The following is a 13,798-nucleotide window of genomic DNA, read 5'->3' on the forward strand; positions in this document are numbered from 1 at the left end:
CACATGGCTCAAGTCCCAAACTAGACTCAAGAAAAATATCACCAGCAATCTAGTACTTAGGTCAATTGGGAGATGGATATACTGAAGTACATGTGGGTAGGATAATTGTCAAGATTCCTGAGCATGAACCAAGGATGGATAGGCAATGTCAATGGAACTCTTAGAATGAGAGTAGGAGGATTAAACCCTTCTTAGCACCAGCCTTATTCTTCATAACAACAGGAGTCCGAAATTTGGCCCAAGCCTTTTAAAATACTGGCAACCTTGGGGCACATAGGTTGCTCAGTCAGTTAAGCATCCTACTTCGGCTCAGGTCATGATCTCATGGCTCATGGCTTCGAGCCCCACATCAGGCTCTGTGCTGACAGCTCAGAGCCCATTGCCTGCCTTGGATTCTGTGTCTCCCACTCTCCCTGCCCCTCCCCTGCTGGCACTCTGTCTGTCTCTCTCTCTCTCAAAAATAAGTAAACATTAAAAAATAATAAAATATCGGCGACATCTAACCCACTATGATTCCCTTCAAGCAAATCTATCTCATACCCTCAAATCCAATGGCCACTTTAGGAAATGTGTTACTGGGGCACCTGGGTGGCTCAGTAGGTTGAGCACCTGACTTTGGCTCAGGTCATGATCTCACAGTTTGTGAGTTTGAGCCCTGCATCAGGCTCACTGCTGTCAGTGCAGAGCCTGCTTCAGATCCCCTGTTCCCCTCTCTCTCAGCCCCACCCTCCACTCATGTTCTCTCAAAAATAAATAAAACAAAAACAAACAAACAAACAAAAAAATGTACTACCTGTACAAAATCCAAAAACCCAAATGAAATACAATATTCATTATAAGGTATACTTATCAAGGGGAAAATAAACATCAAGGTCATTTAAGACCTATGGGTTTTCCAAATAGTCCACTAGCCAGATCACAAAGAGAATCAGGTTTGGCCTGTCTATGATACAGTGGCCTACTCTTGTCATGGGTTTTAGGAGTATCAGTTTAAAGGACTTCCACTTCTGGAAAAATGGAGTAGTATAATTTTCTCTATTTCTCCTACTAAGTACAAATAAAAACTGCCAGACATTATGTATGAAACAAACCTAAGAAGACTCTGAATGGTTGAGAGAAGAAAGCATGCATAAGGATCTTGAGACCCACAGAACAACAGTGAAAGTTGCCCCAGATTTTTATTTTTTGTCTGTTTACATCTAAGACTTGTTGCTGAAGCAGTCAGCAACCTGGAGAGACAAACTGGTGCAGATCAAAAGTGAATCCCAATTAGAAGTTTGCTCTCTACAATCAAAGAACCAGGAAAGGAACGGCATAGTAAGACAGAATATCTTCAGACAATAACTGCTCTATGCCAGCCAAACACCACAGAAAAACTGTGGCCCTATTTCCATTCATTCATGCTGCAACAAGATTTCAAAATTCCTGGCCAAGGCTGTGTCAAAGAAGACTGATTAGGAAGCTGGGACTTTAAGCCTTGTCAGAGAGTAGCAAGCCTCTACCTGTAGTATCAACTGAAACCACATGTGGGGTAGAACTTGGGACTGTCTACCCCCACTCAGCAGTTAGAGGAACTGTACCCATCCGCTGTAGGGATGGTGTAGAAGACGTCTTAGTGCAGAGTCATGACATTTATCACAGTCTAGTAATAAGAAGGGTGCGCGCGCGCGCACACACACACACACACACACACACACACATACACATTGTAATGTTAAGGGATGTGCCATGAAGAATAGTAATGAGGCTTTCATATATACCCCAGCCAGGGAGAGCTATCACTTAAGTGTTAGTGGAGAGCTGGAACTTTCATCCCTCTCCACCTTACCCTTAAGAGTCAATGGGTGCTGAGTGGAAAATCTGGACCCTACCCTCCCCTAGCAGAGTGGAGGTAATATCTCCCTCTCTACTACTGCAATATTGTCAGAGGAAGACAGCTAATAGAGCAGGTTTAAATATAATTCATCATAGTATAATCTCTAAAATGTCCAGGTTAAAATAAAAAAAAAAATCTCTTGTCACACCAAGAAACAGGAAGACATCAAATTGAATGAAAAAGACAATCAACAGATGCCGGCACTGAGATGAGAAAAAATAATGTTAGAATTACATGACAGGTATTTTTAAGCAGACATTATAATAAAACTCCTCCAAGGAACAATTAGATATTTGAGACAAGTAAGAAAATATAAATATCCAGTAAAACACAGAAAGTCGTAGCAAGGAAACAGAAAATAAAGACAAATGAAAAATTTAGAACTGAAAAATATAGTAGCAGACATAAAAATAATTAACAAATATGTGCAGTAACAGAATGAAGGAAACAGAATGAAGTAATAGAATGAGGAAAGAATTAGTGAACTTGAAGATATGACAATGGAAATTACCCAGTTTGAACACAAGACAAAAGAGCTAAGAAAAAAAAATATGAACAGAGGATTAGGGACCTGTGGAATTATAGTAAAAGATCCAGCATTCATATTTGTGACATTTAGAAAGGAGAAGAGAAATAGAGGACTAGAAAATACTCAAATAAACGGCAGAACATTTCCCAAATTTAGTGACAGACAAGAGGCCACCGATTCAGGAGACAGAATGAAATCCAAACAGGGTAAACCTAAGGAAATCACACAATACATAATGGTCAAACTCGCAAAAACTAAAGACAAAGGAAAGATCTTGAAAGCACTGAAAGAGAAATGACAGCTTATCCATGGGACAAAATTTTTTAATAATGGTGGATTTTTCACCAGAAACAATTGAAGCCAGAAGGAAGTGGCTCCATTCTCAAGGCCTGAAAGAAAACAGCATTCAACCCAAAGTCTTATACTCAAAGAACATATCTTTCAAGGACGGAATAGCTACCAACACATTATAGATTGAGGGAAAACCAAGAATTTGTCATGAGCATATACCTCAAAAAATGGCAAAAAATGATTTTTTTAAACAGAAATGAGATGATAAAAGAAGAAATCTGGAAAATTCAGGAAGGAATAAAGAACAACAGTAAACAAAAATAGTAAAACAGATTTTTCTTCTTCTTTTGAGATTTCTAAATTAGGTTTGGCAGTTGAAGAAAAATAACACTTATTATGATTCCAATTATATAGATGGGAAATAATAATTAAGAGAATTATATAATAAACAGGAAAAGGTAAAAGAATATAAAGGTAGGTAAGATTTACAAACTCCACTTAAATTGGTGAAATACCAGTAAACTGTCATAAGATGCATATTTATAATACCTAAAGAAACTACCAGCAAAAAGTATACACAGAGATGCATTCAAACACTACATAAATCAAAACAAAATTCTAAAAGTCATTCAAGAAAAACACAGGAAGGTGGAGAGAAAAAGAGAAATAAAAAATGGAGGTAACAAACAGAAAACAAAAAATAAACAGGCATTTGAGCACCAACACACCGATAATTACCATTACATGTAAATGGTTTAAATACACCGATTAAAAGAGATTGATGAAGTGGATTTAAAAATAACTGTACTATTTACTGTCTACAAGAAAATCACTTCAAATATGTGATATAGGCTGGTTAAATGTATGCAAATGAAAAAAAATGACATTTCGTATAAATGTTAATCAAAAACACTGAAGAGTGTTTAAATTAATATCAGATAAAGTAGACTTCAGAATAAATAAAACAATCACAGACAGAGAAGAACATTATGTAATGACAAAATGGCCAATCCGCCAGGGAGACATAGCAATCCTAACTGTGCATGTACTAAACAACAGGGATACAAAATATATGAAATAAAAACAGAGAGAACTAAACCAATCCACAAATATAGTTGTAAATATCAACACCATTATTGAGCACCTACTATATACAAGGCAGTCTGCTAGTATTGGGAATGCAGTGGTGAACAAGAAAGAGACAGGTCTGACACTCACGAAACTCGTCGTCTATTGGGGAAGATAAATATTAGTTAATTAATTAGAAAATTATATAACTTGCTAGCATGATAAACTCATCAGAGGAAATCTCAAAGACAAAGGTTTAAGCCCTCATTCAAAATTTTAATACAAATGATAAGTAGAGAAATACATAACTCTCAAGCTATAGAATTTAACAGAATCTGTGGTTCTACTGTTGCATTTCACAGAGATAATAAAGACATTTATGTTAACACAGAGGAAGCTGCAAACACTACCCACAGCTGGACAGGAAAATAGAATTCTTCAGGTGCCTCTCATGCTTTGTTACTCCTCATAACGTTATTCACACTGACTCGATTCCTGCATTTTCTGTTGCTCCCCAGTTTCACTTGGGAGGCTGATAGGACCTCAAAGTGTGTAATATAAACACATTATAAAGAGGTTCAGGATGGAAGAAAGACTTACTCCAACATGTTAGAAATCACCACACTGAGAAAGATATTAACTTACCACCGTGTAGATCTGATGCTTTCGTCTTTTAGCCAGGTCAATTATGTTTACTCCGTTGTAGTAAAGGTTTTCAATACATCCGTGGAAGTTTTTCTTTAAAAAGGTTCCAGGTTTTCCTGGTACTGGAATTCCTCCAAAACTAAGCTTTATGAAGAGAGAGAGAGAAAAAAAATCAACTCCTAGTTATAAGCCCTGAAGGAGTAGGAAAGAAAAGAGAGTGAATTTTAGTAGTTTCAATTGTATGTGTGAGCCAAGTGGCTCAAATAATTATAGATGCCACTTGATTGCACATTTAAAAGGATACTGATTAGCCCACATAAAAATAACTATAATTGCTTGCTTTTTAAGGGCTTATTTTACAAAACTATTTCACTTCCTTTCTGAACCTTTTTAATACCAAATAAAACAATAATTTATAGAAGGTGAAAAAAATAAAAGAAAATCAACAACGTTATATTTATCTCTGGTCCAAACATCTGAGATAGTATGGCCAAATGAAAGCCAAGGGACAAACATAATATACCTCAATTCACCCGGAGGGAGACCTAGTTTAAAAGCCTGCATGGTAGCAAAAGAGCCTATGTACATGATTATATCCAAATTATTTTCTATAAAAATGAAAGATAGGAAATAATGTAAATATGCCATACAGTTTCTTTAAAGGAAATGATAAAGAATTAGTATGATAGAAGGTTACTTAGTTGTCAATATTGGTGTTTACTGAACATGTGATAAAATGGCAAATGAACATAATATTGATTGAAAAATGCAAGTTATAATTGGGTATAATGTATGATGTCAACAACAAAAATTGTTCTTACAGTATAAACTTGGAGGAAATGCACCGAACTGTTAATTATGGCTGTCTCTGGGAAGAACATGAGATATTAGTTTTTGCATTATTATTAGTTTTTATCACTTTCTTCCAGTAAAATACAAGTTGCTTTTTTTTAATACATTTTTTAATGTTTATTTATTTTTGAGAGAGGAAGAGACACAGCATGAGCGAGGGAGAGGCAGAGAGAGAGGGAGACACAGAATCCGAAGCGGGCTCCAGGCTCTGAGCTGTCAGCACAGAGCCCCACAAGGGGCTCAAACTCACAAACCATGAGATCATGACCTGAGCTGAGATCAAGAGTTGGGAGCATGGGGCGCCTGGGTGGCGCAGTCGGTTAAGTGTCCGACTTCAGCCAGGTCACGATCTCGCAGTCCGTGAGTTTGAGCCCCGCGTCAGGCTCTGGGCTGATGGCTCAGAGCCTGGAGCCTGTTTCCGATTCCGTGTCTCCCTCTCTCTCTGCCCCTCCCCCGTTCATGCTCTGTCTCTCTCTGTCCCAAAAATAAATAAACGTTGAAAAAAAAAATTAAAAAAAAAAAAAAAAAGAGTTGGGAGCTTAACAGATTGAGCCAACCAGGTACCTCTCGAGCCAATTTTTATACATGTTTCTTGTTTCACTGTCTTTGTAAAAACTCCTTAAATTCATGATATAGAACTTTGCAAAAACAAAACAGCAATTTTTATGTATTTCCTGAGTATATACTATACTGATTCTGACAGCACATCACATTAAAGAGATATCTTTCTACTCCTATTTTACACACAAATCATTTATTAGCTCATTTGTTTGTTTATTCAAACTGAGAAATGAATGCTGTTTTATCCATTGGTTTTTAAGAAATCCCCATAAAATAAGAATACAGGGTATTATATTGAAACTCCTGATAGGTTCAATTATATTAATAGATCATAAATTAATAGGCTCTTTGATTGAACCACATGTGTGCTTCATTTGCCCTGAAATACACGTGCTCATACTTTAAATAATAAATCAGTTTGTGCTCTAATTTTCATCTTTTGTCAAGTATTTAGATCAAGCCTAGATTTGTCTCTGAGAAAAACTATGGGAATGTTATCTTTGACTCTATTTAAGAATGGCTCATAAATCTTGGGAAATACTGTGGAAAACTTAAAACACCAATGAAATTGTTCAGTTCACAAATATTTTGTGCAATTCTTTCTTTGATAACTTGTATAAAATCTTCCTTCTTGATTTGTTGCAGTATTCAAATATTTTCAATTTGAATCAGTTACATTAAAAAAGATCCATTTCTGTTTTCTACATTGTTTCCATAAGTCAAATTTATAACGTAAGAACTAAATGGAATATTTGTCATTTTTAATTATTTTTTGTAAATACATTTTTTTTTGGGTGCTGAGCAGTTTAGGTCCACAATGGAACTGAGAGGAAGGTACAGAGGTTTCCATCTACCCTCTGTCCTCACCCATACATAGCCTCTTTCATTGTCAACATCCTTCACCAGAGTGGTACATTTGTCTTAACTGGTGAACCTCACATTATGATCACTCAAGTTCACCCTTGGTGTTGTACATTCTTTGGGTTTGGACAAATGTATAATGCCATGTATCCACCATTACAGTATCATATAGAATAGTTTCACTGCGCTAAAAAAACCTCTGTCCTCTGCCAATTCATCCCTCTCCCATGCCCCCCAACTACAACCCTTGGCAACCATTGATCTTTTTACTGCCTCTGAAGTTTTTCCCTTCCCAGAATGGCATACTATTGGAATCATACAGTATGTAGCCTTCACAGATTGGGTTATTTCAATTCGTAATATGGATTTAAAGTTCTTCCATGCCTTTTCATGGCTTGATAGCTCATTTCTCTTTACTGCTGAATATATTCCATCTGGACCTACCATAGTTTATTTATCCATTCACCTACTAAAGGACATCTTGGTTGCTTCTAAGTTTTGGCAACTATGAATAAAGCTGCTATAAACATTCATGTGCAGGTTTTTGTGTGGACATAAGTTCTTATTCATTTTTATAATTTAAAACATATAATGATACTTTTTTAAATGTTGGCCACCTTCCTCAATTTGTAAAAATGTTTTTAATGCTCTACTTCACTCAGTTGTGATTTAGGAAAATAAGAATTACAGGAAATACTTGAAAAAGAGAGAAAGGAAAAAAACACTTTTTTAAATAGAAAAAAAATTAGTGTTTGAAAGATTTGGGGTAGAGAAATTTATTTTAGAAGTCAAGTAATATAGAGTGTACTATCTACTATAAAATTGTAATTTCCAATCACACTAAGGACAGCAAAAGCTGTTTATAGCCTGGGTGGGGGATTTTTGGAGAAATTTGGTAGAGACAAGAGACAAGAGTATAGTTAGAAATCAATGTAGGCCCTGTTCTTTGATTCTCTTCAAGATTGAAACCTGCTGAGGCCTGGGGGACAGTCATATTGATCACAAGATGGATTTTGGAAAGCACAGAGGTATCTCCCCCCCACCGTCCCAAAACAGTGATGGCTAAAGTCTATTAGAGATGCCTCTAGTTCAGCAGGGACCCAGAGCAAACTTTGCCAGAAGGGAGACAGACTATCAATGGCTGAGGGAAATAATACAGAAAGGTGTGAGGGTTCTTCACCACGACCTGGTTATTCTAGTATAGTGTGAGGTAGGCTGCTGAGGGTCTCACAGGCTGGGGGATATGGATGGACTGAGGATGGTGGTTGGACCTGGAGGTTTGGGAGAGGCCAAGTGACCAGACCTCAAAAGCATGAGCCCATTGCCAGTACCATGGACAGCAACCATAGAAGCCAACCCTTTAGCCCATACTGCCTCTAATGCTGGAAAATACACAGCCCCCCTCCCCTACCCCAGCCAGTGATCTGCCCAGACAAAAGGGAAGAAGAGGAAATAGGAAACATCAATATAGCCCAATACTTACACAGTGCACTAAGTCTTAAGCAGGCATTAACTAGTTATCATTTATCATCTGGGTTGGATTTTTCTGCCGTCAAGGGAAGCAGGGGCTGATAAGCATGTCAAATTCAGTTGGGGAGAAGAAACAAAATGATGTTTCTGCACATTTGAGTGTCAGTGTACATTTTTTGACCTCTTATATTTTCAAATTTTTCAGGTAGCTGAAAATTTGGGATTATAATTATACTATTGAATTATTGTTTGTTGTAAGTTAGAATGGAAAAATTTGCTTCATATATTGATTCTTTCCTACACATATAGTATTGATTTTATATAAATACTTCATAAACCCTTGTAGGCTGTACTTGGTATGTGTTTATTAATTCTGCATTAATAATTCTGTTCCTCAGATCATTTACATTCATATTTTTATCTGGTTTACCAAAACTGTGAGAATAAAAATTAAAATATTATTCTGGACAATGTTTCTGTCCATCAAGCCATTCACACTAAGTTCACTCTTCTTCATGACCTGAGTTGGCCAAATTATTTGACTATTATTTGCAAAAAATGAATATTGATCATTCTCAAACTATTCTGCTTACTTCAGCTGGCATCTGATTGACTGTCACCCAAGTTCACAACACTGAATTTTCTCCTTTAATGCTGCCCATTAGTTCATTCATCTGGCAGCAGAACTGGAAAACTAATGATCACTTCCTTTAGTCTGGCTCTTGGGCATCTATCCTAGAACTGCCACACGGGCAGCTCATGTAAGGGTAGTGTTAACAAATATCTAAATAGTAGGAACAGATAGTTTTTTTTTTAATTTTATATTTGATATTTTAATTGATACATACATCTGCCTAGCATAAGTGGGTATTTTTTAATGTTTGCTTATTTATTTATTAGAGAGAGAGAGAGAGAGAGAGAGACAATAAACGGGGGAAGGGGAGAGAGAGAGAAAGAGAGAATCCCAAACAGCCTTCACCCTGTCAGTGCAGAGCTTGACATGAGGTTTGAACCCACAAACCACAGGGTCATGACCTGAGATGAAATCAACACTTGGACACTCAACAGAATGAGCCACTCAGGCACCCCAGTATAGGTGTTTTTAAATAAGGAGCATAATGATTATTATTTTATGATGGCCTTTACCTTCTGATGTTAATTTTTACTTTCAGTGGTATTATTTTTTTCCAACCCTACTTTTTCTATAAATTTATGTGGTATATCTTTGTCCCCGATTCCAAATTTTTATTAAAAAAAAACAAAAAAACACTTTTGTTTATTTCTACAATAAGTGTGTTTCTTGTAAACCACATATGTATGGTGTTTGTTTATTAAAGCAGTATGAGACTACTTACCCCCTCTGGAATTGTAGATAATTTTTAAATTTATTGCTGTAATTATAAATATTATCTACATTGCTTTATTCTATTTTGTTTCTTTTTTTTTTATTGTCCCTTACACGTTTTTACTATATAGACTCTGCAGTGGTTACTGTTTTATGAAGCTGACTTGGAGATCACCTAGCTTCTCAAACAATGGCTTTGAATCAGTTTCTTTTTATTAATTTTTAACTTTTCTAAGTTTATTTGTTTTGAGAGAGACAGACAGTGCAAGTGGGGGAGGGACAGAGAGAAGGAGAGAGAGAATCCCAAGCAAGCTCCACATCACCAGAGCAGAGCCCAATGTGGGCTTTAACCCACAAAACCGTTTTTTTTTTTAATGTGAAATTTATTGTCCAATTGGTTTCCATACAACACCCAGTGCTCATCCCAACAGGTGCCCTCCTCAATGTCCATCACCCACCACCCTCTCCGCCCTCCCACCCCCAATCAACCCTCAGTTTATTCTCAGTTTTTAAAAGTCTCTTATGGTTTGACTCTCTCCCACTCTAACCGCTTTTTTTTCCCTTCCCCTCCCCCATGGGTTTCTGTTAAGTTTCTCAGAATCCACATAAGAGTGAAAACATATGGTATCTGTCTTTCTCTGTATGGCTTATTTCACTTAGCATAACACTCTCCAGTTCCATCCACATTGCTACAAAAGGCCATATTTCATTCTTTCTCATTGCCAAGTAGTATTCCATTGTGTATATAAACCACAATTTCTTTATCCATTCATCAGTTGATGGAAGAACCCCCAAAACCTTGAGATCATGACTGGAGCTGCAACCAAGAATCAGAAACTTAGCCACCTGAGCAATGCAGGTGCCCCTGGATTACTTTATATGAAGCACAGATTGTTTTGTTTTGTGTTTTTTCTTCAGCCCCAACTTGCTCTAATTTTGTTTACTTAAACTATAATAATGATTATTATTAATCAGTCTTCCTACTTTTTCCAGTTTGAAATTCCTTTTTAAGGTATTATGTTATGTAGCAATTTGTCAGGAAATTGCATAAATTTATAAATTATATCAGTGTCCATCTCCCTTTTCACAGCCAAGTGTTTAAAGGCACTGCTTCAGGAACTTCTCTGGCTGGATTCAAGCCCATATCTGTTTCGTACTTTCTGTGGGACCTTGGGAAAAAGACATAACTTCTATTTGATTCGTGATCCTCATATACAAAATGAGGGTAATGATGATACTTCTGTCACATAAACAACTTAGTGTGACTGGGTGTTGTGAGAATTAAAAGCTTTCCTATACCTGAAGGGTTAAGAACAGATCCTGGCATAAATGCTTACTGTTATCAGTGTCGTTCATACTGAAGACACTTCTCAGTTAAGAAGTTCTTCCAAACTGTCATTTTGTGGCATTAGATTCAACAATTTCTGAATGAAATCTATATGGACAGTAATTCCTTTAATATTTTTCAGTCTAAAGGTTGTGATAATCTATATTGATATTTTATTCAATAGCAATTCAAGAGAGTGACTTTTGTTTTGAAATAATAAAGACTAACTTTCCCCCAACATCCTATAGAAGCTCCTTCTGGTTTTTAGATTTTCAGAACACTGGAACTAAATACATTGTGTTCTCCTTTAAAAAGGCTTATTGGTCAGTTCTAGTTTTCCATTTATATTGAGTGGAAAAAGAAAAAGAGAGATATGTCTTGCTAGAATTTTATGGTCACTGACTATTTTCATTTGTTTTCAAATTAGGAAGACTAGTAATTATATAGTATTATAAGAATAGTAATTAAAAATCTGTTATCACTTGTTCTACAGGTAGGGAGGATATCTTCTCAGGGTCATGTTCTACATTTTTAAATTCAGTCATCATTCTAAAAAGTATTGTTTTTGATTTATTTCTTTTTTTGATTTCCGGAATTTCTATTCTAATTTTTTTCAGTTCCTTAAATATATGTGTTGTACAAACTATTATTTTTATTGCCCCACATATCATTATTATGTTTACAATTGCCCATATATTTCCTTTAAACTTTAATGAGTCTCCTTAAATTAATCTTTGCTTTCAAGCCAAACCTTGCTGTACGCTATGAACCTCTTCATTCACTAATTTCATTGTGCAGGATTCTTATGATATGATCCTTCCTGTCCATTCAGACTCTGGCATATTCCACCTTGGGGCAGATATTGATGATACTGAACAGAGATTATATTTCAGAGAGCATCATCTGTATGATGTTGCCCAAAGGTCTTCAGTATATGGATCGCAGAGCTGGAAACCAGCTTCTATTAGTTCATGGGCTCATAATGCTATATAATTGTTACAGTGTAAGGGGACCAGATACCCTGAGCCAGTTCTTTCCAAACAGCCTTTGACAAAATCACATTTTTAAAAAATATTTGTTCAATTAACACCATCTCAGTGATGCCCACCCTGAACAACATATTCAAAACGGTAACCTGTTTCTGTCTGTCTTTGAACTTCCAATCTATTACCTAGATATATTTTTGCATGTGTCATCTTACTCACTAGGTAATTTACTTGTTATATTTACTGCTTATGGTTTGATTCTCCTGCTAAAATGCAAGCATTATGAGGGTAGTGTCTTTGTTTTTTCTCTGACATCTTCCAATATTCCAAGCACTTGAAATGATGCCTGATATATAATGGATGCTGAATAAATATTAGCTGAATGTTTTGGAATCATCTCTCTAAAAACATTTCTCAAGGACACAGACAATATCTCACTCATTTTTGAATATTTAATGCAAGAGGTAGGATTCAAACCTAATAAATCCAACAAATATTTGTTGAATTGCTTCAAAAAAAGAACACTAGCAATTTACTTTAAAAACTGATTTTGCCTTATGATGTTCTTTTGCTTTGGTCAATCTAGCCCCTTTCTTTGCTTACTTTTCTTGTTTGTTTGTTCCTGCCAAATTGCATAGTGTGCCTTTCATTGATCTTATTGGGCAACAAAACCGGGGGTTCGATTGTAAAGTTCCACTCATAGTCTCAGTGTCTTGGGCAACATAGTCCATCTGGTAACCTGATGGGCTTGCTGGTGTTACAGGTGGGCTTCAACTGGATGAGTCCCAGAAGAAAACCTGCTTTGATGTTAAATGTATGAGGTCCAGAATCTGCCACTCTCTCTTCCTTTGATCTCAGTCCTCTTGTTTGTCTGGGGTTTGCTTCTCTTTTTAAATCTTTGATGTTACTTCTATGGCATTGAGTTAACTCCTCTTTATTGGCTTTTTCCCTGGCCCAGTTTAAATTTGAGAGTCTTCCTGCTTGGAAGATTCCTTTTTCTGTCAGACTGAGATTTCTGGTACTTTTGAAGTTTCCAGTTTGTGAATGTTTGTCTCACTTTTGCTCTGATAGTCCACTTTTTAACAGAGAGTGGATGAAAATAGATTCAAACAGCTGTCTTCATTTTCAACCATTACAACTTGCACTGGTTTGGTGCTTGGTGAACCATGGGTCGAGTTGATGGCTACTGGCTTGGTGCTTGGTGAACCATGGGTAGAGTCCATGGCACTTATGCAGGAAGAGCCCATCACTGACTTTTGGAATGTTTTCAAAGGTTATGAGTTTCTGCCATTTGAAATGAGACCCGAAACGCCAATTTTCCCATGAAATCTTTTGATTTTTAAACAGTAGCCTGAATTTAAATAGTTAAAAAAAGAAAAATACCAAACTGGCCACATGAGATAATAGCAGCCCAAAATCTTTCCCAAGGTCACCATCTTAGGGCTTTTTCTCTACTATGTGACTTGATTGATGACTCAGTTTGTAACTTTTCTGGAATGTTTGATCTCTTTAAAAGGCATACTGTATATATGATGTCTTATTTTTGTCACTACTTTAGGGTCACAAATGAGAGGATATAAAAGGTTACATGTTCATCAAGAATTACCTCTTCTTTATTGTTTCCATAATCTAGTCTTTTATAAATTCCCAGTGTCCCCTCATTTCTGCACAAGAAATGTCCTATGTCTGTGTTGCTGGGGACAGAAAGTGAGTAATCTCTGACCCAGACACAGACTTGCATTGAGTACAAGGGAGCCTTGATCTCACCAGTCCCCCTCGTCATACAAAGTGCCTTGTTTGTGCCTGTGCCTCCTGCCTAACACTCCAGGTCGACATTTACCTTGCTCTGGCTTTGCCTTTGAACCCAAGCCCAACTTTGCTCTGTATGTGTCAGTTGGATTTGGCCTCAGAACTCTCTCTTGGATAAGTTTTTGTTCTAATAATACCAACAGTGGCATGCATTGATTCATTTTGCACATTGGGCACT

The 13,798-nt window shown here is 36.6% G+C and overlaps 1 protein-coding gene across 6 annotated transcripts in view; it reads right to left on the reverse strand.

Moving 5' to 3' along the window:
• Positions 1-13,798, reverse strand: part of CNTNAP5 (contactin associated protein family member 5) — an 801,874-nt gene that overhangs the window by 392,993 nt on the left and 395,083 nt on the right. For all 6 annotated transcript variants that reach the window (XM_027056014.2, XM_027056013.2, XM_053214870.1 and 3 more), the window contains one exon: positions 4,410-4,553. In XM_027056014.2, the coding sequence (XP_026911815.1) occupies positions 4,410-4,553 (144 nt within the window). The remainder of the gene's footprint in view (positions 1-4,409; positions 4,554-13,798) is intronic.

This window comes from Acinonyx jubatus, chromosome C1, assembly GCF_027475565.1.
Source record: "Acinonyx jubatus isolate Ajub_Pintada_27869175 chromosome C1, VMU_Ajub_asm_v1.0, whole genome shotgun sequence".
Classification (NCBI taxonomy): Eukaryota; Metazoa; Chordata; class Mammalia; order Carnivora; family Felidae; genus Acinonyx; species Acinonyx jubatus.